The sequence below is a fragment of the Phacochoerus africanus genome, chromosome 9, assembly GCF_016906955.1.
Source record: "Phacochoerus africanus isolate WHEZ1 chromosome 9, ROS_Pafr_v1, whole genome shotgun sequence".
Classification (NCBI taxonomy): Eukaryota; Metazoa; Chordata; class Mammalia; order Artiodactyla; family Suidae; genus Phacochoerus; species Phacochoerus africanus.
In genome coordinates this window covers 21109482-21135281 of record NC_062552.1, presented here as the reverse complement: position 1 = coordinate 21135281, position 25800 = coordinate 21109482, and the positions used below count along the sequence as shown (strand labels likewise).

The 25800-nt window shown below is 40.5% G+C and overlaps 1 protein-coding gene across 4 annotated transcripts; it reads left to right on the top strand.

The window, feature by feature from the left end:
* Window positions 1-1594: 1594 nt before the first annotated feature.
* On the top strand, window positions 1595-15021 carry ZNF322 (zinc finger protein 322). Of its 4 annotated transcripts, none has more exons than XM_047796857.1 (3): window positions 1595-1745; window positions 2731-2819; window positions 12570-15021. In XM_047796857.1, exon 3 carries the CDS (start codon window positions 12752-12754, stop codon window positions 13958-13960), a length of 1209 nt encoding a protein of 402 aa, XP_047652813.1. In that variant the 5' UTR covers window positions 1595-1745; window positions 2731-2819; window positions 12570-12751; the 3' UTR covers window positions 13961-15021. The 4 variants fall into 4 exon arrangements, with proteins under 4 accessions (XP_047652813.1, XP_047652814.1, XP_047652816.1 ...); XM_047796858.1 differs by having other exon boundaries at window positions 1595-1887; XM_047796860.1 differs by lacking the exon at window positions 2731-2819.
* The last annotated feature ends 10779 nt before the right edge of the window (window positions 15022-25800 follow it).

Sequence of the window (25800 nt, the reverse complement as noted above, 5' to 3'; positions counted from 1 at the left end):
AAACAAATGCTCCTTTTCTCTGCTCCCACACTACCTAATGCAACTTCCACCTCTACCACACCATTTATGATACCTGCTGTCTCCACAGCAGGTTGTGAACCAATAGAGGAATAGGATTGCATCTTTCCTGCCTTAAATTCCTAATACTCAGCATGATGTCAGGTGAATTGGAAGCCCTCAATAAACATTTGTTGAGTGAATACCACAATGAATCTAATGAGCATTTTGCTCAGGTCAGTGTATCTTTAAGGAAAAAGCTGAACAGTTCAACACTTACTGATACTTTCTTATATGCAGTGCAGGGATCAGAACTCAGTTCACTTAATTCTTGTTTCAGTACATTTCTACAATACAGTCACCACTCTTGATGTAGCCATATTTGTACAATGATAGCAAGCACGAGCTCTGGTGGGACTGTTCAAAATTTCAGATTCACTAGTTAATAAATGTGTGATTTTGAGTAAGTTAATCTCTTCCTGCACCAGTTTTCTCCTAAGATAAAAATAATAAACATCTCATAGAACTTGTTACAAGTTAGATAATATATGGAAAATGCAGAGAACAATGTCTGGAACATATACTCTAAAGTATTAAAATTATTCCAAGTATTAAAATGGCTCTGGATAGAATATTTTGGGCCTACTTGGAAATTCTCATTAAAAACAAACATAAAACTAAGGTGCAGATCCTCTGGGAAAGAATTCCAGAATTAGGAACATGATTAGTTAATCGTGATTTAACTCATTAACCCATATGAATTAACTATATAACTGTTAAGACCCTCACCATTCCCTAACCTCAAGTTCTTTCCTCCCAATCCAAGTCCTTGGTCACATTATCCAGGCTTCAGCCCTCTACATTTCTCCTACTCATCCTTTCCTTTTGATGTCTGAGGGCTTTTAGGAAACTTCTTTTTTCATTGAAAGATTGAACAGTAGGAGGCATTTTTATATATGCATACATATGTTTATATATTTACTTCATTCTGAAGGAAACCTCATTTCTGCTTCAACCCAAACTCAGGGTATTACTTAAGATGATTCTAGCCCAGAAACACAATCAGAAATGGCTGAGAAACCTCTTACTATCAGAGCAGTCCTATCCTCCTCCGCAGTTTTCTCCACCCACACAAAGACAACACCACCCCCCTTTTAAAGCATTTCATCCATCTCTCTGGCCACATCTTCGGTGACAGTGCGCTTCCACTGTGCTTTGGGATCCTCTATTTCTTCCAGATCCTTCGGGGTGTTTTCCTCAGGATCGGCGACATCCATCTCTTTTGACGCTACTCCTTCTTCGAAACCTCATTCAGCAGCCTTGAGGAAACAGAAGTCGGAAACTAATATTAAACAGCTTTGTTTCTCCTTAGACAAGTTGGCAGCGACGTCCTCTCGTCAATCGCGGACATTCGCCGCGTCAGAAAGGACCCCTAAGTAAAGTGCTGGCCCGCTCCGCCCGGAAACAGTAAGGGCCCGGGAGCGCAGGCGCCCCGGGGCCCCGCCCCTGTTCCAGAGGCTCGGCCCCTATTGGCCCAGAGGCCGGGGGTGGAGAGCCCTAGTTGCTGAACCAGGGATGATCATGTGATTCGCGGGGGCGGGGCTGCGCCTGCAGCTTCCCGGCCAGGCTGAAAGGACGAGGGTAGCTCGCCTTGTCGCCCCTGAAAGCGCCCACTGGATGGCCTGGCCCCAACTGCTCTCGCCGAGCCGCGCAAAGGGAGCTGCTTCTGGCTCTCGTTGGCCTCACAGGTTTGCTTTCCTTCTTTTCCCGAAGGTGGGCCCATAGATTCACTGCCCGCAGTTTGCGGCCGCCGGGAAGCCCAAATCCGAGTGTCCGGAGAGTAACCGGAAGTGCCGTTCCAGGCGGAGGGGCGGTGCCGCTGCTGCCGGGGTAAGCGCGGCCCGCGGGGCCTGGGAGGGGCATTGCCTGCGGAGCCAGGGATGGGGCAGGAGTCCAGCGGGACCGGAGACCCCCCCCGCCCCAGGCCTCTGCCTTGTAGGAGCAGCCCCAGTTGCTCGCGACCCTGTGGGGTCTGGGAACCCCCTGACGGCGGACTGAAAGGTGGTCAATGAAAAGTTGAAAGAAGAGAAGCTTAGTACTATCGTCCCTGAAGATAATAATAGTAAACACTGCCAGACAGTTTTCTAAGCGATCTGTGTCTTTTATTTTGGGGGAAAAAGCCCCTATGGACGTTGAATGGAGTTCCCCACCCACCGCCCACCCGCATCCTTAATGCAAATTGGTCATGTTGCGGTCGAATCTGTATGCAGGGAATCTGGTTTGATTACTCGAATGACCATTTTTGGAAACGGCGTTATATATAATTTTGTATCTTATGCACTTATCAACTGCATGTTGAGGTTTATAGTGGTAGAACAAGGGTCATTGACCTCAGAAGTTGCGGTAATACACTTTACAGAGGAGAAAAATTAGAACAAGTAGAACACGACTCAGGGCTTTACTATGAAATTAAAGTTAGTCCTTACTCAGAAGGGTTCTGGATGTTGGGAGCTGTTTGTGAAGGGATCGATGGCTGCTAGTGTCAGGTACTTCTTGCAAGAAAAACAATGTAAGCAAAGGTAGAAAAAAGTAAGTTATGGTCGAAGGATATTGATTAGAGCGGGGAGTATAAATGGGACCAATTTTTTGATGTCTAGCTCCAGAAAAATGATAAATTTCGTTTTTAGAAAATAACAAAAATTATTTTCTACGTTATTGATTTTTTTTCTCTAGGAGAGGGAAGACTTGAGTGTTGGGCTTAGTTATGGTCTAGAGACCTTTTGGAGCCAAAAGGAAAACAGTCTTAAGTCTCTGTTGTTACGGTAAGTAGTATATCAAGCTGTATGTTTCTATATAAATGGTGGATTTTTAATGAGGGAGAGGAGGCTGGGAGAGGACAAGAAGGAATGGGAAAAGATACACTGAAAAAGGGAATGACCCTTTCTTAGTTCTTGAGATAACAGAGTGATAAAACTGAGTTCTCTCCTGCCAATTTAAGTGTGTTTTCTACTGCTTTCCAGCATGCTCATTCACAGTAGGCTTTTAGTAATTAATTTGTGATTGATTTTCAGCCCCCAAAAGGCAGTATGCCCAATTAACCTAGGCAGGCCTTGGAGTCAGAAGATAGAGATTTAAATACTGGCCCTGCTACTGCGTTCTTGCTTGGTTATTTAACTGCCCTCAGCATCAGGTTTTCTGTAAGGTACAAACATGGTATTAATACCTATTTCACAGTGTTCTTGGGAAGATTAAATGAGATTATCCATGTAATCAAGGAAAGATAAAGGAGATAATTCCTAACCTAGGGCCTGATACAGTAAGCATTATCTGTTCTTCAGCTAATGCTTTATTGACTTTATCTGCTTGTCCCAGACATCCCTTAACTGTAAGGATAGCCTTGGACTTTGAAGTTCTATGCTCAGCCTGTCTGCTTGGACTTACATTGCCTGCCTGCCTGCCTATTCGTACATTCTGTCCCTAGCCATGGAAGAGGGGAATAGTCTTTTCCTAGGATGACATAAGAGAAACCTCTTAGAGAAGGATCTTTGAAGGATATATTTGAGTTTGCCGGATAGACCAGTCAGGGCTCCTTGTTTAGCCTGTTATATTGTTGGGGCCCAGAGGATGAGGATGTCTCTTTTTCGTTCTGATATTCACTCATATTTTTCCTTCACTCAACAAATATATCCCAGACCCTAGGAATATTGCAATCAACAAAAGACAAAGTGCTAACCCTGAGAAAGAAACAAATTAACAGATATAAATATATACCACAAAGTGGGGTGATAAGTGCTCAGGAGGGAAAACAGGCTGGGGGGGGGTGTAGCTATTTTAGATAAAGTAGTCAGGGTATACATCTTTTTAGGAAGTAGTTTTCAGTTAGGACTTGAATCAAATCAAGGAACAAGCTATTTGGGGGAAGCGCAATCTAGGCGGAAGGAGCAAGTGTAAAGGGTCTGATGTGTTCTCTGAGGCTGAAGCTGGGTGGAGGTACCATGTTATGTAGAGCAGTGAAGACTTGAGATTTTATTCTTAGTGTGGTAGGAATCAGTTACAGCATTTTGAACTAGGGAAGGGTCAGGATTTACTTTAAGTTTTGACAACCAGACTGTATTTTATTTTCTAGGTACTGACATCTAAAAGACCAAGATATGAATAAGAAAATGATTTCCTTATTTTTCTTTTTTCTTCTTGGTGCCCTACAGTTTATTGGCTATTTAGGACAAATATGATACCCTGGGCTGATAAAATTAGGGAACATTCTAATTCATTTACCAAGCTCTGACCATTCCGCTCTCCTTTTTACCTTAGCAATAATACATATTTTAAGAGATGAAACTCCCATAAACCTACCATCTTAGAGTGGGTATTTGTTTATATGGCTGCCTATCTTTACTTAGTTCTGATTCTGAATTCTTCCTTTTCCTCCTAACATTTCTCCATAAATGTTTTTCTAGTTTTTGCATAATCTTCCTATTAATCATTAACTGTTTGAGTTATTGTATTATTTAGTTAATTATTTTAAATGGATTTTGAACAAGGCTTTGCATAAGAGGCAGACACAGAGGATGGGCTCAAATATTAGAGTTTTTGTGAATGTGAAGATGAAATTAAGAAAATAATAGAACCTATCATTTATTGGGCGTCTCTTGAGACCCAGGCATTGAGCCAAGTCCTTTATTGAAGTGTCTCAGCCCTCATAGCAACTCTGTAAGACAAGTAACTTACCTATTTTATTAAAAGGGAAGTTGATGCTAAAGGAAGTAACTTACCCAAGTTCTCACAGCTACAAAAGAGCGCAGTGAGAATTTGAGCCAAAATCTGATTCCAGAGTTTGAACATTCTTTTTTTTTTTTTTTTTTAAAGGGCTGCACATGGGGTATATGGAAGTTTCCAGGCTGGGGGGTCTAATTGGAGCTACAGCTGCCAGCCTACACCACAGCCACAGCCTACGCCACAGCCACAGCCTACACCGCAGCAACGTGGGATCCGAGCTGAGTCTGCGACCTACAGCACGGCTCACAGCAACACCAGATCCCTGGCCCACTAAGCGAGGCCAGGGATTGAACCCACATCCTCATGGATACTAGTCGGATTTGTTTCTTCTATGCCACAATGGGAACTCCTGAACATTCATTTTTAACTAGCATAATATGCTGACTCTCAGCTCCCATGTTCCTAAAAAACAAAACAAGGAGTTCCAGTTGAGGTGCAGTGGGTTAAGGATCTGGCTCAGATTCAATCCCTGACCTGGGAACTTCCATTAAAAACAGCAATGACAACAACAAAAAAGATATGCTTAAATTTTGGAATAATTTCAGATTCACAAAAAAAGTTGCAACATAATACGAAGACTGCCCATATGCCCTTCACTCTCAGTTTGTATATGTTAATGTTTTACTGTGTTTGTTTTGTGAGTCTTCTTATTTCTCTATACATACATGTACCTGTATGTATATATTTTTTCTGAACCTTTTGAGAGTGAGTTATAGACATAATGCCTTGTCTCACACTATGAGAGAATTAAGCCCTAAAGTCCTAAGACATGCTGAGCCCTGAAGTCTTAAGAAAATTCAGTCCTAATGTAATGAATTAACTTTTCTCCCATGCATGTTCAGTGCTACTAGCTATGTGCCATCCTTGGGAGAATTAAAAAATAGTTACTCAAATCATTTTCTGGAGGGCTTCATTCATTCCCAGAACTCTAGTTGAGAAAGCCTGTCCTAAATACTCAATTGTTTATTTCCTAAAAATGAGGCTGTTATATTATTACTGTTAGCAAAGTCAGGAAATTAACATTCATATAATACTATTATCTGATCTTTAGAACTTGTTTTAGTTTAGCCACTGTTCCACTATTGGCCTTTTTAGAAAAAGAAAAACAGGTTTTTTTTGTAGTCCAAGGTCCAATCCACTATCACCCATTTCATTTAATTGTCATATCTTTATTGTGGAATACAGCCTTAGACTTTGTCTTTTATAATCTTGACTTTTTTTTTTTTTTTTTGCTTTTTAGGGTTGCACCTGCAGCATATGGAAGTTCCCAGGGTAGGGGTCCAATTGGAGCTACAGCTGCCAGCCTGCGCCACAGCAACAGCAACGCAGGATCCGAGCTGTGTCTGCGAACTACACCACAGCTCACAGCTCATGGCAATGCCGGATCCTTAACCCACTGAGCGAGGCCAGGAATCCAACCCGCCTCTTCATGGATTCTAGTCAGGTTCATTACCACTGAGCCTCGACGGAAACTCCCTTGACATTTTTAAAAAAGAGTTTAGGCCATTTATTTGGCAGAATTTCCCTCGATTTGGATTTGTCTGATGTGTCCTTGTGGGATTCAGGTTATATACATTTTGGGCACCATGGCACTGCATTGCTGTTCTTTTCTTTGCATCAAATTAGGAGGTAATTATATATCTTGTTACTGGTGATGTTAACTCTGATCATTTGGTTAAGGTGGTGTCTCCCATGTTTCTATGCTGGGTTTATTTGGTTTTTATAAGGTTGTTAGAATTCCCATATGAAATGCTCTGGGGTTAGTGCTTTTTTGTGGAACACTTCCATAATAATTTTCTCAATTTAATCTGTGCATCTTGGTGTTTTAAAAGTGTCTCTAATAGGGTCGATCTTGGTAAACTGTTTCATAAATGTTCAGTAAATCGTTCCAGTCTGTCTCATGGGTTATTTGTATGGAAGTTTGCAAAGAAGTATTTAAGACTATAAATATTTCTTTGATCACTGCTTTAAATTTCTCCCGTAGATTACACTATGTAATATTTTCAACTACCAGTGTTTAAACATTCTGTCAGTTTCCCATTTCCCCACTGAAGAATTCTGTTAATATTATTTCCTCATTTGGGTGAGGCTTTGCATTTGACATTTCAATACATCTCTAGTTCTACTGCAGAGTGTTGTTTATGTCGCTCTATGGGACTTACTGATTCTTTCGTTATGACCTAATATATGACAGGTTTTTCTAGTTCGTGTATGCTTGAGAAGAAAGTTTATTTCCTTTTATCAGGGTGTAAACCTTGATAGATAATCCAGAATCTAATCAGATTTTTAGGCCTTCTACATCATTATTTATCTGGGGTCTATTTTGTAAGTCTTTTTCTGACTGAAGCAGTAAGTTTTCTTATTATGAGTGTTTTATTTCTTGGTATCTACTGTAGTTCTTGCTTTATTAAAGGTGACTGCTGTGTAATTTGATATATAGATAATCATAACTATTATAAATTTTATTGTAATTATGGCTTTCAAAATCAAAAGATGTCCTTTATCATGTTTAATGCTTTTTACTCTACTTTGTCTAATACTGTGAATACAAGCCCAGCTTTTCTCATTTCTCTTTGCCTGATATTCCTTTTCCTATCCCTTTATTTTTAACGTTTCTGAATCACATTTTTTTCAGTGTCTTTTAGATATAGTTGCATCTTGCTTTGTGAGCCACGCTAAAAATCTCTTTTAATATAGGTGAGTGTAAACTCATTTACATTTATTGATGTGATTGATACCTTTGGCCTCAACACTGTCTTATTATGTATCTGACATTCTAGTTTTTTTCTACGTGGTATGTTTTCATTCCCCTTTCATTAAGATTTTTTTGGGGGGAATGATTTTTGTTATAATGGCCACCTTTGTACTTAGATCTTTTTTAATGCTTTTAGTCCCATTTTCTTATTTAAACTTTATCTAATTTTCTTTCAGTTTTTAATGGAATTCTTTAATTCCTACCTACCATTAATGCAGTAATCGGTGAAGTTATTTTACTTTGTTCTTGCCCTCTTCTCCTCCTATTTTTTAGTTGAATTGTTCCCCTTTTATTAGTACACAAAGTGTTAATAAGATTGCTAGGAGTTCCTATCGTGGCTCAGCAGAAACGAATCTGACTGGTATCCCTGAGGACACAGGTTTGATCCCTGGCCTTGCTCAGTGGGGTAAGGATCCAGCATTGCTTTGGCTTGGCGTAGGTCAGTAGCTGCAGCTCTGATTCAGCGCTTAGCCTGGGAACCTCCAAATGCTGCGGGTGTGGTGCTAAAAAGAAACAAACAAAAAAAGATTGCTAAATTCAGGATCACTTTACTACTTTTGTCATTATGGTAAAGTTTTGCTTTTGTTTTTTTAATTGGATGGCATTTTTAGATGATAGTGAGGAGGTTAGATCATGCTTTTCTTTCTTTCTTTTCTTTTTCTTTTTTTCTTTTTAGGGTTACGTTTGTAGCATATGGAAGCTCTCGGGCTAGGGGTCTGATTGGAGCTGCAGCTGCTAGCCTACACCACAGCCATGGCAACGCTGGATCCAGGTCGCATCTGTGCCCTACACTGCAGTGTGGGGCAACACCAGATCCTTAACCCACTAAGCAAGGCCTGGGATCAAACCCCCATCTTCACAGACACTATGTCAGGTTCTTAGCCTACTGAGCCACAGCAGGAACTTCCATTAGATCATGCATTTTTACATTTTCCTTTTTAAAAAAATTTTTTTTTCTTCATCCTGAAGGACCTTGAATTTCTCTTTCACTGTACAGTCCAAAGGGTTCCTCTCTCTTCCTTTTTACCTCCTCTTTCTCAAAGAATTACCATTTCAGGTACTTGTCTCTTCAAGTGTTATATGCATGCCAAGTCTCTTCCTTATATTCCGTTCTGATGAGAATTCTCTAAATAATTTTTTTGTGCTTAAAATGGGTCTTCTCTTTCTGGCAGTGAATTTTAGGTTGATTTTTGCTCACCACTAGCCCGAGGCCTCCTCTCTTTACCCCACCTTCCTGTATTGCTCTTGCTTTCGTTGGTAGTTTGGTAGTTTGCAACTAGAATGCGAAAGAGTGTTGGCTGGGATTTGGTGAGGGTTTTGTGTAGTGCCTTTGTTTTTCTTGTTAATTTCTTTTAAAGGATGTGCTGGGAGATTTGGATTTCTGCTGCTATTATTACCCCTCTCTAAGTTTGTTTTTTGTTCTTTATATTTCATTTTCCAGAGATGTTTTGTTCTTTCTTTTTCCATATTTAAGTTAGCTTTCCATCCACTGACTGAAATCAATTTTAAATCATTGACACAGAAGGTCATAGGTTTTCTGAAAAATCCCAGTTGAATTACATTTATGATTTCCCTACATTTCAGTCTGTATTGAGTTCAGGCTAGGGGATACTAAGGGGATTAAAAACAAAAACAAAAATAGTAAACTCACTGCTAGTTGGGTTGCGCCTTAAATTTTAGTCTTCCTTGATCTGTGTGCTGTTTGCTTTTCAGAGCCCTCAAATAACTGGGCCATATATACTGTCCAGATTTCATAGTTGCTTTTAGCGGGAGAACAAGGGTGGCATGTATTTATTCCTTCTTACCTAGAAGTGGAACCATGAAACATGTCATCTTAATACTGGCATCTATGGAACAACTATAGAGAGCCTTAGCTATATGTCCCCATATGTTATCTGTGTCTGAGTAGTTCCACTTTTGCTTCTGATCCTCAACAGAAAGATTGTTGAGGGAATTGAAAGTTTCAGTGACCCGGAATAAGGCAGGTTTAAAGCTGCTGATGGAAGAAATCAGTGGACACGTCTGTGCTCTCTAACTTCATTTTATGCCCATATATGACTGCCTCCTGAATTGTTTATGGCTGAAATAAAATCAACTTAGTCTGTTGTAAATTTTGAATAACCAAAATTGAGAGATTGCATGTCCTCCAGTGAAGGAAGGGTGCTGCTACTAAGGTGGTGGTTTTGTTATAGTCCCAGTATATTTTGTATGGTCTCTTGTACTTGGGATTGGGGCAGCCTGTTCTGTGGGGAAGGTGATGCCTTGGTGTTTTCAGAATACCACAGTGATTTAGTGTTCAGAGCCCTTTACTCGAATGTTGTTAGAATCACAGAGAAGCTATTGATTTGTGCCAATGGTTTTAAAGTTCTTTATTGTCCTTTTTCTCCAGAGAGTCATATGGGATGGCTAAGGACAGGATTATTCTCTTCAGAATTGAATGTAAGGAATTGTGTAAGGAAACCTATCTGTTCTTTTTTAGGAAACTCTAGTTTACCCATTTTTAGGTACTTTGAATGAAATGATCTGGTGCTAAATCCTCTGATATATGAGTATTTATCCTTTTCTCAGCAGTAACAAGTCCAACTAGTATCCATGAGGATGTGGGCTTGATCCTTTGTTCTCGCTCATTGGGTTAGGAATCCAATGTGGCCGGGAGCTGTGGCGTAGGTCACAGTTGCGGCTCGGATCTCACATTGCTGTGGCTGTGGTGTAGGCTGCCTCCAGCTCCTATTAGACCCCTAGCCTGGGAACTTCCATGTTCTGGAGGTGCAGCCCTAAAAAGACAAAAATATAAATAAAATCCCTGTCTTTTATAAAGGGCTTACAGTCTATGGAGAAAAATAAAAAGAGGAAAGGAAAGGAGTGTTGTAAATGTGGATGGAGGTGTGTCAGAATTTAAAATAGGAGAGTCAGGCATAGGCTTGCTGAGAATTTGACAGTTTGCTAAAGATTTGAATGGGGTGAGAGAGGGAGCCCTGAAGATCTAGAGGAAGAGCATTTTATCCAGAGAGAGACTACACCCAGACCCTGAAATGGGAGTGGACCTGGCTCAAGGAGCAAGGAGGCTGAGGTGACTGGGGTGCAGGAAGCACAAGAAGGGCAGGCAAATGAGTCAGGGTGGTCACTAGGAGTCAGGTTGCTTCGGGGCTTGTAGGTTCTAATAGGAGCAGTTTTGGTGGGATGGTGAAGGTGAGCGTTTGCTTGGAGTATGTTGCAGAAACTTTGGAAGATGAGAGTTAAAGACAATGAACAGATTGATTTCTTTTGAGGAATTTTACTGTAAAGAGAAACAAGTGGAACAGTAGCTTGAGGGTGAGGTGGTTTAGAGACGTTTTCTGGTTGGTTGTGCTCTTGTCTTAGGAGAGAGGTAATAGCTAGTTTGCTGATTAGCGTGACCCAATAGAAAAGAACAAAGTGGTAATGCAAGGGAGGATTGAATTGCTGGAGTGATGTCCTTGTGTAGAAAGGGGGTGGAATCCAGTGTGCTGATAGAAAGGATGTTCTTAGATTGAGCAGGTGCACTTTATCGTCCACAATAATAGAAGAAAAGGTGGTTTGCATGACCACACTTGCAAGAGCTTGGTTGATGTAGTGGTGAGAGCAGGTGGAAGTGTGTTCTTTTTTGTTGTTGTTGTTATTTTTATGGTTTTGTTTTTTGGCTTGCCTAGATTTTCTAAGTAAAATAGGAAGCCAAGACATCAGTTTTTACTCCTTGGCTGAGGGTGGGGGTTTTGAATATATGAGGAGAAGGTCAAACATGAAATGATCACTGAAAAGAGTTAAGTGTGAAGCATGTGGAAAATGGAGTTTTGTCCCCTCTGTTTCTCGTGTTTTTTCTTTAGTGTATTGTTGGCAGGTTGATAAATGTAATGACTTATAACTCCCTTTTCTTCTCTGTTGAAGCAGCTCTGCATTTTTCTTTAGGATTAGTCTGTATTTCTATATTTCATATTGGCCTTGAATCTTTAGTCTAGTGGTATAGCCCTGGGAAAGATAGGTCCTGAGTAGAAAGGATCTCAATGTCTTTCTCTTCTCTCTCTCTCCTTTTTAATCTCCTAGTCCTTTGAAAATGTGGCTGTGTCCCTTACCTAGGAGGAGTGGAGCCATTGGACTCTGGGCAGAGGGCCCTTTTCAGTAATATTATGAAGGAGAATTATATAATTGTGATCTTTGTGTGTAAGGATTAATTTCTTTAAGGTGCTCAGTCCTTGGGTCTTTCAATATATGTGCATCCCACTAAACAGGAGAAAACCTTTTCCTTATCTCTTCACTATACAAAGAAAAGCCTCATATAGTAAAAGCAAGTTTGAAGCCCAGGCTTTTATCTGTAACCAGGATTTTTTCTTTTTGAACAAGGTTTTTGCTCAGATGATCACACCAAAGTAGAGTGTTAGGCCCCCTTACTGTTATTGGAAGAGCTAACACAGAGTGCTTCCCATGAGATGTATGGTGACTGATTTGTAATTCAACTCAATGATTAGTTTATTTACATTATTAATCCTGTTTATAGATGAGGAAACAAGATACAGAGTGGTTAAGTAACTTGTCTGACATGACACCGCCAGGATGATGGAGTCATAGGAGCTTTTCTTTCTCTTTGCACTGGGAATTCTTTTTTTTTTTTTCCATTTATTTTATTGTTGTTGTTGTTGTTACGCACTGGGAATTTTAACGATCATTAATCATTTCCTTCCATACCTTTCTACAGAAAGAGTTACATAAATATTCATAGTCCCTTTCCAGTTGTTTTCTTCATGAGTAGAGATATTAATTACTAGATCTGTCTTGATTACTAATTTGAAGCAAGGGCAAGAGGAAGAATCCTGGTTTGGAGATCACCCAGGTTCATTAAAGAAACAATTCTTTCTGTGTTGCTGGTCAGTTTTTTATTAGCCAAGAGGAAGACTAACCGCTTTAACTCTGTTAAACCTAGAGCACTTGTGGACTCTGATGCCGAAACTCTCTTTTCTGAGGCAGTTTTAATTTTGAGCATTTTTATTAGTTATAGGAACATAAATAACATTTCTTCTTTGTTTCGCAGGGTTGGCAATAACAAGGAAAGAATTAGTGTATAGGATGCTGGAAACTTGTAGAGAGGAACTGCTCGTGACTGAAAGGCCTAAAACAGATGTATCTTTCAAGTGCTTATCAAGAAAATGACTATGGAGAACATGATGGGTCAAGAAGACCGGTGGAAAACTCCCTAGGAGAGAGCCATAGAAAATGTACACTTCCGAAGAAAGATATAACCAGAGAACTCAAAAACGGAAAATATATCATGTATGCCCTCAGAAGGGTAAAAAGATTTTTATTCATGTGCATGAGATTACTCAAATAGATGAGCAGATCTACCAGTGCCTTGAACGTGAGCAGAACTTCTGTGAGAACTTAGCTCTTATTATGTGTGAGAGAACCCATACTGGGGAGAAACCTTATAGATGTGATATGTGTGAGAAAACCTTCATCCAAAGCTCTGATCTTATTTCACACCAGAGGATCCACAATTATGAGAAACCTTATAAATGTAGCAAATGTGAGAAGAGCTTCTGGCACCACTTAGCCCTTTCAGGACACCAGAGAACACATGCAGGTAAAAAATTCTATACGTGTGATATCTGTGGCAAGAATTTTGGTCAGAGCTCCGACCTGCTTGTCCACCAGCGAAGCCATACAGGCGAGAAACCATATCTGTGTAGTGAGTGTGATAAATGTTTCAGCCGAAGTACAAACCTCATAAGGCACCGAAGAACTCACACAGGTGAGAAACCATTCAAATGTCTGGAGTGTGAAAAGGCTTTCAGTGGGAAATCAGATCTTATCAGCCACCAGAGAACTCATACTGGTGAAAGGCCCTACAAATGTAACAAGTGTGAGAAAAGTTACCGACACCGTTCAGCCTTCATCGTTCATAAAAGAGTTCATACCGGGGAGAAGCCCTATAAGTGTGGTGCCTGTGAGAAATGCTTTGGCCAGAAATCAGACCTTATTGTACACCAGAGAGTCCACACAGGTGAAAAGCCGTATAAATGCTTGGAGTGTATGAGAAGTTTTACTCGGAGTGCCAACCTCATCCGGCACCAGGCAACTCACACTCACACTTTTAAATGCCTTGAGTATGAGAAAAGCTTCAACTGTAGTTCAGACCTTATTGTGCATCAAAGAATTCACATGGAAGAGAAACCACATCAGTGGTCTGCATGTGAGAGTGGCTTCCTTCTGGGCATGGACTTTGTTGCCCAACAGAAAATGAGAACTCAAACAGAGGAGTTACATTACAAATACAGTGTCTGTGATAAAAGCTTCCACCAGAGCTCAGCCCTTCTCCAACATCAGACAATCCACATTGGTGAAAAACCGTATATCTGTAATGTGGGTGAGAAAGGTCTTGAGCTCAGCACTCCCCATGCATCGGAAACCTCACAAATGTCTTGACTGGACGAGAAGGTGTAATACCATAAAAAAATACATTTACAATGTAAGAAAACTCCTTAAGATGAAGACCTCTAAGCAAATCTCAGACTTTGCTCACAGCTCAGATTTCACTGGGGACCAGAGAAGTCAAAAAATGGTTTGCCCAGAGAGCTATCCTTGCAGAACCTTACCAGTCACTCCAACGAGAAACCTTACAAAGGACCTGAGTTTGGGAAAACCTTTAGTCCAAGCTCAGATCTGATTTCCCATAAGAGGATTCATACAGGTGGGAAACCTTAGAAATTTGTTGAGTGTGAGAAAGCCTTCTAGCAATGCTTGCCTCTCCTCATTTGATGAGAATTTACATCAGAGGACACCATTTTACATGTCCCATGTCAACAGTGCCTCAGGCAGTATGTATGTCTCATTGGATGTCAGAAAACCCAATTTGGGAGAAACCCCAACAGGTGTGAAGAAAGCTTCTAACAGAACTATGACTTTCTTAGCCATCAGAGAAGCCATACTGGTGAAAGTTTGTATTTATTTGTCTAGAATGTGGCAAAAGCATTAGTTGAAGAGCCTTCTTGGGTTTGCAAGAAAAAAACCCAATCTGAGAAAAGACCTTATGAATTGTCTGAATGAGAAAAGCTTCCGTCAATGATCAGCTCTTGTGGTACACCAGGGAACTCAGATAAGTGAAAAATCCTATACATACCTGGAGTCTGAAAAAAGCCTTGCTAGAAACCCTTACCTTATTGGGCCCCAAAGAACTTACTCTGCAGAGAATTTTCTTCTAGTAAGAGATCTGACTGTGGACTGTGTATGTTTAATAGGCCTGAGAAGAACTATTCTCATAGTTAGTTGACCCATATAGTAGAGATGACTTTTAATGGAGTCAGTATGTAAACAGTTTGTTTTTAGATGCCCAGAAGCTTGTTCTGGGAGGAGCTAGGGCAGGTCACAGAGACCTGATGGGTAACTCAGGTAAAGATGCTTTTCTTTTATCTGAACCACTTCATGATTGCTTTACTTTCAGTTTTTAAAATTTGGAAATCCAATAAAGGAAAGGACTGGAACCTTGAGATAGAAGGTGTGGCATGTGTTACTGTTGGGGAAGGAAGTATATTGCTTTTGCCTCTGTTGATTTTTTCATTCTTGACTAGACTGGGGACTAGAGTGTTGATAGTAGCTTGGGAACTTTTGCTGGTTGTGAAAAGAACTGAACAGCCAGGGAGTAGTTATCCTAGATCAAAACTCTCCCCAAAGTTTCCTCTTTGGAGGGCCAACCTCATAAAGAGGCAGAATACTCAGCTTTTTTACTTGGTGTGAAATGAGGCACACCCTCAAAAGTTTCCTTTCCCCAAAATATCTTTCAGATTATTACTGGTATTTGAAATTTCAGTTTTACGGATTCATTTCTTCTCAACTCAGATATGCAAATTCCAGGATAATCCTTATGAATTGCTGGTATCCATATTTTTGTGACTTCATTTTTCATGTTTAAGTGATAAGATATCCTCATCAGCTCCTTGAAGATGATTAAGGGAAAACTGAAAGAAAGGTTTAAGCCTGAGTAGCCACATGGAAAACATATATTAGTGGAGAGGCTAGGCTATGATTTTGAGTATCCTGACTCAAAAGCTGTTTGTTTGTTTGTTTGTTTTCATTCCATTCCATTATCTTGCTGTTTATAGCACATTCAAGCCCCATAACAATATACCTTTGATTTATTTCGGTTCTGCCAAGGAAAGCAAGAATACTTTTTATTCCCAAGGAAAGGATTGCAGTCACCACAATATAAGGTATATGTTTGGCTTGTAATGTTGGATTCTAAATGCTAGAAAGGAAAAATAGTTGGCCGATTCACCAGAGGTTCAAAGATAAACACTTAGCTCCAACCTAACAGAATAATTACGATTACCTCTAACATTCTCCAGAAATACTATAATTAATCCAGGGATCTTTAAGTGGGCACTTCTGAGGTCTTTTTCCTTCCCTCAGATTAAAAGACGTTTAATATAAATACTTAAGATTCCTACAGTATTTGGGACTGTAGACTGGTTAATAAATATTTTGGGTCCTCTGGTTTATCTTAGCAAATCCTGAACTCCAGAGAGCATTGGTGTTCAGACTCATGGAGGTGGCCAGTTGCTACAGTGCCACCTTGCATAGAGTTCTTAGCTTTGATCCTAATGACTGGTTGATGACCTTGAAAATATTAGGGTCAGTGGATATAGCTCATAGTGATAATAAGGAATCTGATTCTTGGGTGTTTTTTTTTTCTGGAAGTTCATTTGATCTGATGTGTTTTAGTAATTTTCATAACTAGCTCCTAACCATGATAAGCTACTCTGTTTTAAAATGCACAAGATGTATTTGTTTCTCTTGGGTGAAAATCATGCCTATCACTAGTATATGTTTGACATTTGTGATTCTTAAAATAGTATTGGGTTTATGGCATGGTGGTGATGAAAATTAGTCCTTATGGCTACTTGTTAGTCACTAGAGAGAACTTGGAGAAGGGAACAGAGTTTATGTCTTTGGCAGGGCAATGACTTACCCCTTCTTTCAACTAATCTTAATGGTAATTGTCCCTAGTCTAAGTAAATTAAGGGCGGACCATCCCTCAAACAGAGAACTTTGGGGTATGAAACAGGTCTGAGGGCCTTTAACCATGGGGGGAAAAGGTGTTGGTATTACTCATACAGCATAACCTGAGGTTGGAAAGGACCACTTGGGAGCCTGTAACCAAAACTAGAAGGTAACTTCTGGAATGGATGGAGGTTCTCTTGAAACAATGCCAACGTAAATCTACCTCAGGTAAGTAGTTAGAGTAACTTTTTTAAGATTTCAGACCAAATGAGACACCTGTATTCAGTCAGTGTATTCCTGTGCTTTAATGTTTTTGTTTTCCCTTAACTCTTAAATAAACATTGTTCTGAAAAACTCCATTTTTTTTTGTCTCCGCTGTGCAAAGAAAAAGCATTTCCCCAACAGTTGCATTAGAATAAAACAGTTGTATTAGAACAAATACACTTTCACAGTGTATATGTATATCAAATCATCATAATGTACACTTTAGGTAGCTTACAGTTTTGTCAATTAGACCTCAATAAAGTTGAAAAAAAAAAAAAAAGAAAATGGATATTCCTGTGACCCTTAGGCCTGGTAGTGATGTTAGCCATTGGACCATCTCTAGAATTCCAAGAATTTTTTTGTGCTAAGAAAGGGAGTGAATGAAAACTTGGAATTATTGTCTTTGTTCTGCTGTAGACATTGGTTCCTTTCGGAGCCTTCCTGCTGCATTACATAAATAGCACAGGGAGGAGTATAGCTTAAAATGACTGTTAAGGGCTAAAATTCAGAAACAGCAAAACAGTGAACTACACCCTCAAAGTTAAGGAAAAATTTGAATTTTCAGTTCCCAGTGGAGTCCACATATGGCTCCAGTTCTACCTCTTCACTTGTTGGAGTGGAATAAGGGGGGTGGTGTAAAAATGGTGGCATTGGAGTTCACATCGTGGCTCAGCAGAAAAGAATCCAACTAGTATACATGAGGATTCAGGTTCAATCCCTGGCTTTGCTCAGTGGATTAAAGATCTGGCATTGCCATGAGCTGTGGTGAGGGTCATAGATGTGACTCAGGTCCCATGTTGCTGCGGCTGTGGTATACGTCGGCAGCTGCAGCTCCGATTCCACCCCTAGCCTGGGAACTTCCATATACCGCCAGCTGCCTCCTCCCACCCCCCCAAAAATAAAAATGTTGGCATTGGTTTACCTGTGAGGTTTTGTTCCAGTTTACGTCTATTTGCTCTGTGACAGACTAGGTCCTGGAGTGTGTGTGTGTGTGTAGTAGATTTACAATGCTGTACATTTTATGCTGTACAGCAAAGTGACATAATCGTATCTATATGTTCTTTTTCTCATGTTATCTTCCATCATGTTCTATCACAAGAGATTGGATGTAGTTCCCTGGGCTATATAGTAGGACCTCATTGCTTATCTCATCCTCCAGAGTTTTAAGTGGCTTTCATTGTGGGAAAAGAATACGAGTTAAGACAGTTGGAAGGATGAAGAGAGGAAGGCAAGATGATACCACCTCAAGTTTGGTTTTTGCCTATGACATGCCTATAGAGTGATGTGACTAAAACATGGCCTGCATGTGGATTTCATGCTCCCCCCCGCCCTCCACTTAAAGTGATGCTACAGCCTAACGTGTAACGGCTGTGGTGAGAAACATTTCTGTTTCTAGCCATATCCTCTGCAAGTAATGCAAAGAGAAATGCTGCCACACTGTCTCTCTGGTCAAAGAAAGGAAAGGTGATTCCTAGTACACACACATGTCACAAGTATTTCTTGAAAGAGTTCCTCATGTTTCTTTCTCAGGGGGAAAAAACTTGTAAAGCAACTGAAGTTTCTTATTTCATGCCCAGAAGTTTAGCTCATGCCATCACTTTGCCCAAGCAGAGAATGGGACTTTAAAATGATGAGGGAAGCTGAAGGCAGTTAACCCTTAAAGAGGGAATCCTTTTGCCATCTGGCAAAGGCCACTCAAAAAATAGGGGTATAGAGACCCTACTATGAGTAGTGACTGACAACATCAAGTCTTTTTTTTTTTGTTTTGGTTTTTTGCTTTTTAGGGCCATACCTGAGGCATACGGATGGACATTCCTGGGATAGGGGTTGAGTCGGCTGGTCTATGACCTACACCACCTCTCACTGCAATGCCAGGTCCTTAACCCACTGAGCAGGGCCAAGGATGGAACCCACGTCCTCGTGGATACTAGTCGGGTTCTTAAGCCACTGAGCCACAATTGGAACTCTGACAATGTCAAATAATTGATGATTAGTCTAGTGAGGCAAAGAGAAGACTTGGAGTAGCTCCTGTTTATCTTTCATGTCCCTTTTCAAATTCTCTGCAGTTCTCTTGTACCCAGGAATCTCGGTATTAATTGCATTATTGTATTTGAAAATGAGAAGTCTTTTATATGGAATTCAAAGTGGACCCTCCTTGGCTTTTTTTTTTTTTCTTTTCTTTTCTTTTCTTTTTTTTTAAGGGCAGCACCCAAGGCATATGGAAATTCCCAGGCTAGGGGTTGAATTGGAGCTGTAGCTGCTGGCCTACGCCACAGCCACACGAGATCCAATTCGCATCTGCCACCTACACCACAGCTCAGGGCAATGCTGGATGCTTAACCCACTGAAAGAGGCCAGGGATGGAACCCACGTCCTCATGGGTACCAGTCAGATTCATTTCTGTTGCGCCACAATGGGAATTCCTCATCTTCCTTGTTACTGAATCCAGCACCTCTTCTCAAAGGAAAGCCTCAGTCTTGCAGGCGGAGGAAATTGGAGCTGCTTCGGGAAACATGGGAGAAGTTGGTCAGGGGTCAGTAGGGCCATAGCATGGTTTACCAATGAGCAGTTTCAACCAGACCAGTTGTTTCCGACTGGGCGGGGTACTGGCACGGGAGTCGTATGGAACAATCGGTGCTGCAGTGACCTGTCTTGTCTCCTCTGTCAATGTCATAAGCCCACACTCTCAGCCCTCATTCTCCAGCCCTGTTCAGCCACCACCACCACCTCCCATAGGATCATCCACTCCACCAAGGAATATCTCCAATAACCAGAGCCCGCCTGGCCACTTCACATCTCTTTATGCTGCCTTTCTTCTCCCAAGGGAATAAAAGTCCTGACTCCTTTAACATGCCAAGCACGTTCTCTTCAACAATCTCTGGAACCTCTTCCATTTAGTTATCTATAGCTTTTTTCATTTATTTCCTTGAGACTTTCCCTCATGTCTTCAAATATGTACAGATGCCCTTTCGATCCCTGTCTTAAAAAAGTTTAGGTAGCCCTTAACATGCTAGTTTTTCTCTTATTTTTCCCCTTTCCAGAATTCACCAGCTTAAAACCTATACTGCCTTCATGTCTAAGTGTTCATTTCCTGTCATGCTGTAATCTGGCTTCGCTCAATTTCCTGCTCGACACCAATGACCTTTGAACCAAAGTAGGTGATGCGCTCTCCACATCAGTTGCCTGCCTCTTTTTTTTTTTTTTTTTTGTCCTTAGCAATACAGTATAGTACTGATTCTAACCTGTCTTTCTGACATTTCTTTTTGTTAACTCCTATGTTGGCTTCTTTTTTCTTGTAAAGCATAGGCTCCGATCACCTGCTTCTCTTAGAGAATGTATTCATCTCTATTTTATGTCTTTTACTTAGATTCTCACTCCCATCTCCCAGCATCCTGAAAATCTCCTAAAGGCTCAAGCTACGTAAAATCCAACCACGGACCCATCACTGACCCATGTTCCAATTTCTCCATTAGGACCTTTGCTGAGCCAGGAAGTGTCTTCAATTCTTCCCTTTCTTGGCCACTGTCCAGTTACACTTTCTTTTTTTTTTTCTTTTTCCTTTTTCTTTTGTCTTTCTGCCTTTTCTAGGGCCGCTCCCATGGCATGTGGAGGTTCCCAGGCTAGGGGTCTAATCGGAGCTGTAGCTACGGGCCTACGCCAGAGCCACAGCAATGCGGGATCCCAGCCGCGTCTGCAACCTACACCCAGCTCACGGCAACGCAGGATCCTTAACCCACTAAACAAGGCCAGGGATTGAACCTGCAACCTCATGGTTCCTAGTCAGATTCGTTAACCACTGCGCCACAACGGGAACTCCCTGTTATACTTTCTTCATGTCTCTCATGCTTGTTCTTTATTTGCATTCTGATTATAACCACTCTAGTCCCGAAATGTATTGACTTGTTTTGATTTTTACAGTAACCTCAATTGTCTATCCTCTTTCTCTCCATCCTGCTCAGTTCAGCAGCTTTACCTGCTTTTACCCCTGTCTTATGGAGCCTTCAAGAGATTACTTTCCAAACTGAACGCTTTCTAACCTAGATTTTTTCACTTGATACATCATTTATTGAGCGAATTAACTAAGACCTCACCTAGTTTTTAAAGGAAGCTAAAATCTGATCCTTTTTAGGATCTATTTTCCATAGCTAATCTAGAGCAGATATTTCACCCTCATCTGCTTTGAGGCAGGAGGGTGGTTTGATGAATTGAGGGCAGCTTCAAGCAGGAGCTATTTCCTTTGTCTGGTTTGTGAGCCCAAGCTTAAGCTAATTTAGCACCTAGCATTATCCTGATTAGCATTAAAGGTCTAAGGTGGGCACCTAAACTACATTGGCCAATTTAGGCTAAAGGACAAATCTTACATAAATCCCTCCCCACTCATTCCACAGGCACCGTTGATCTGGCTCTGGGGAGTGGCAGAAGGCAGAGCTGAGAGAATAGCACATGAAACGTGCTTGAAGTGAGCTATTGCCTTCTAATTAGGGGGGAAAAAACCCTTTTTGATTATGCCTTATTGAGGTGGGTTTCTATTACTTACGACTGAAAACATTTTCATATATCTCGTAAACTCTTATCTAGTTAGGCAGCTTTCCTTGCTATCCACTGTACATATGCTTTTGTTGTTGATTGTGCTTCCTCTACATGGATTGTGTTTAATACTGTTTTCTAGCTACTCAAATCGAAATATCTGAATCTAAATATCTACACAAAACATGAACTTATATGGAATGGATGCCTCTCTGGTAGGCTTTCTGGTTTTCATTCTGTGATGACCAGAAGTGACTGTAGGAGATAACCATGGATGAAGGACTCTGCTGTGCAGCCGTGATTTTTATGGATTGCAGATCAGATAACCCAATATTTAAGAGGAAATTCAGGTCACATGGTCATCCTCTGTGTCCCATGGCACAGCATTAAGTCTCTACAAACCCAGTAAAGAATAAAGAGGTTTCGTTTTGGTCTGGTTTGGTTTTTGGTTTTTGATTTTGTTTGTTTTTGCCATGCCCAGGGCATGTGGAAAATCCCGGAGCAGGGATCAAACCTGAACCACGGCAGTGACCCAAGCCGCTGCAGTGACACCAGATCCTTAACACGATGTGCAACAAGGGAACTCTTTGAGGAGCTTTTTTTTCGAAAGTTTTTTTCTTGTGAATTGACAAAGGCATCATAGAGCATCTTTATTTAACCCTTTATGCACCATTGGATCTGGTATCATAAAGCCCAGTTGCAGAGCAACTTGCTGCATACTCGAAAGCAGCTACAAAGGAGCTTAATGGACTGGGGGACTGAGATGAACTAAGGTAGGTAGAATTTTGGTAAGGCTCCATCTATCCCTCGTTTGTCCCTTATAAGGAGGAGTTCTCCAACTACTTTAACTCGGGGTGTTACTGGGACTTCTGAATGTTTCCTGGACTCCTCCCACCATGGGTCCTTCTCATAGAACTAAGAAGACTCCACATTTCCCAGGGATCAGAGGGAGTAACACATCTCCCCAAAGTGTCCAATTGATGATAAGTGTCAGGCATTTGAATCTCAACTTTTAAAGATTTCTAATTAGGGTCAGGCAGGAAATTTTAGGGTGAACCATGCAGAGAGAGAAGTGAAAACTTACTGACTGTCGAGTGAGGGCTGAATATTTGAATCACTGCTGTCATAAGGAAAAGGAGATCAACAGTGACTGGTGAAATGTGTTTTAAGACAATATTTGACCATTTGTGCATATTCTAGATATTCTCCCCCCCCCCCAAAATAATAACAATGAAGTGGTACAAAAGGGGAAATCCTTCATTATCTCCGTAATCATCTCAGGTTCTATGCTGATAAGTTAGCAAGTGATTCCGCTCCTTTTTTCAGCCATAGTAAAGTAAAATATCTCTGGCAGCAAGCCTACGCATTGTATCAAAGCTGTTCAATGAAAAACAAGCATGTTTGGGGCTTATTAGTAGCTTAATCTAAAAGTATCCGCGGACAAAGAACATATGAGGGACTAATAAAACTTACTGAATAAGATTTGGTCTGGGATAGAAAACAATAGAACCCAAGGGCCAAGATGGCCTTGTTAACTTCGGAAAAAATAGAGGCTGCGCAATAGACTCTACTGGGAAGCTTTTTAAAATAGCACTGTCTGGCCTCTTCCCAAGAGATTCTGATTCAATGAGTCTCAGAATTGTCTGATACTAGAAAACATCTTATATTTTTCACTTTTGTCTTTTAGGGATGCACCTGCAGCATGTGAAAGTTCCCAGGCTAGGGGTCGAATCGGAGCTGCAGCTGCCAGCCAACGCCACACCACAACAATGCCAGATCTGAGCCGGATCTGTGACCTACATCACAGCTCACAGCAATGGCTGATCCTCAACCCACTGAGCGAGCTGGGGATCAAACTCATGACGGGAACTCCTGGAAAACATTTGAAAATCTTCTCAAGAGAGTCTACTAAGAATCTAGGTTTGAGAACCATTGGGATAGAGGATAGGAAATTGTTCAAATTTTTAAAGTTAGACATTAGCCAGGTGAATATTTCAAGCAACCTGTATTATTGATGATGATACTTCCTGGTATAAAAACAAAGCTTATGCCAAAAACAGGAACAATTACCTTGATGACCTTGGTAAAAATTAGAAGACAACTTCACCAGTGTAATTAAAGGCAAGGGAATAAATCCCTGTGGACTAAGAAATCTAACTAGGAGAAAAAAAATCTAGGAATTTAAGCTTTTTTATTTCCTCAGTCAGTGCCGTTGTATCTTCTTGGGAGACACTAGAAGGTAAGGTTGGAAGAAGAAGTTTAAATTACCAAATTTCTAGCACTTCTTGGTTTCAGAGAGGCAGATATGGATGAAAACCTATACTATTTTAGATATTTCCAAAGTAATAGATCTATTTTCATCTTAATTAGGCCTACATTAATTCATCCCATATTTAAAACTTGAGTAATATTAGTCTTGCCTAGGCTATGCATTCTTTTAAAAGGAGCTCTTCATGGATTTGTTTTGTTAATTCAAGACTTTATTTTTTCCCCGGGAGGCATTTATTCAACTCTGTGTAAAGCACAGTTCTGTTTGATTAAAATAGTATTTTTTAAAAGGAAGACATTATCCTTTAGTGGCCTATACGCTAGTTTAGAGAATAAGTCATTACATAAAATAATAGGATAAAAATAAAGATGGAAATTAATAGATGGTTTATGGATTGAATTGTCTCTCCCTAAAAATGTATACATTGAATTCCCAATACCTCAGAATGTGATGTTATTTGGAGATAAAATAAAGAGGTCATTTTAAATGAAAATGACTTTTTTTTTTGTTTTGGTCTTTTCTAGGGCCACACCCACGGCAGACGGAGGTTCCCAGGCTGAGCTTCTAATCGGAGCTGTAGCCACCGACCTACGCCAGAGCCACAGAAACTTGGGATCCAAGCGGATCCAAGCCACATCGGCTGCCAGCAGTTCTTGGTAATGCAGGATCCTTAACCCACTGAGCGAGGCCAGGGATCGAACCGCAACCTCATGGTTCCTAGTTGGGTTCGTTAACCACTGTGCCACGAGACGGGAACACCTGAAAAGGGCCGTTTGAGATCAAGTTAAAATGAGGTCAGTAGGGTGAGTGTTAATCTAAATTACCAGTGTCCTCCAAAAAAAAAAAAAAAAAGACAAAAAAAATTGGAGGCAAACACAAACCCAGCAAGATTACCAGGTGAAGGGGAAGGAAGTGATCAGGATTCTTTTCAACAAGCCAGGGAATAGCAAAGACTGCCACCTAGAAATAAGGTGAGAGGCATGAAACTGAGTCTTCCTTGAAGCCCTCAGAAGGAATTCGTCTTGCCGACACCACTTCTAGCCTTCAGAATTGGGAGACAATAAGTTACAGTTGTTTAGTCCAACTAATTGTTGGTACCTTGTTATTGCAATCTAGCAAACTACTACGATATGATTAACTACCAAAAGTATGATAATGGTAATGATTAGGATGGTGGAAGCTTATATTTTCTGAGTTCATTTATTTTGGATTAAACTTTATGCTGAGCTATCTTTTGTCATGAAGTTGGCTTGGTTCCAACTTCCCTGATGCTCCAACAACATATACAGTGTCTGTTTATTTGGCTTTTATCTAATCCTTTGGAAAACAATTCAACTTCTCATAACCACAATAAGCTGGCCTTGGCTCACTCTCGTACTGACAGAGATACACCAAGACATGTGTTTCTCTGTTTTGCCACATTTGATGATGATTGGGGAATTCAGCAGAATCACGGCAGAATGTAAAAAGAAATCTCAAGATACTGTCCTTCTCAGACTGAAACATGACGATAATTTTGATTTTTACTTCCTCATCCACAAATAAATCATCTATTCATGCTATAGTATTGTAAGTATAAATTACTTGCAATTATTCACCAATTATTCTGAATGGGAAGTTCATCATTTATGTAACAGTAAAACTAGTAGTTCTGTTTGATCCCTAAGTTTGGTGCACAAATAAAATTATATGAATACAACTGTGAATATCTCTTAGAAAGGGCGGATTATTAGATGGAGTTATTATATTTTACTGTATAGGCAATGACATTCGAAGTGCTCTATTCCACTGTTATAGAATTTATTACATACTGACAGATGAGAAATTTATGGGTAATTCGACCTAGTATAGACTATAATGTTGTTGAGAAACCAAATGCCCTTTCCATATGCTGTGGATTGCATTTGGTATCTTGTTTAATAATCCCAGAAACTCAATTAAAAAGCTATTTCTGCCTTGTAAAGGAAGAAAACTGACGCACAGAGAAGTAACTGGTCAGAGGACATGCAGGTTGGTAGAGGCAGAGCTTGAGTGTGGTTAATGCCACCTGCCTGCAGAAGTCTCTGCTCATCCTGTTCCAGTCCTGACCATATCGTGTATGTTGCTTTACCAGAGTAGCACACACAGAGGAGTAGATACTGAGTAAGAGACTACACAAAGAGCTGACATTTATAACTTCTTATGGCTCTAGAGGAAGGAAATATTCATC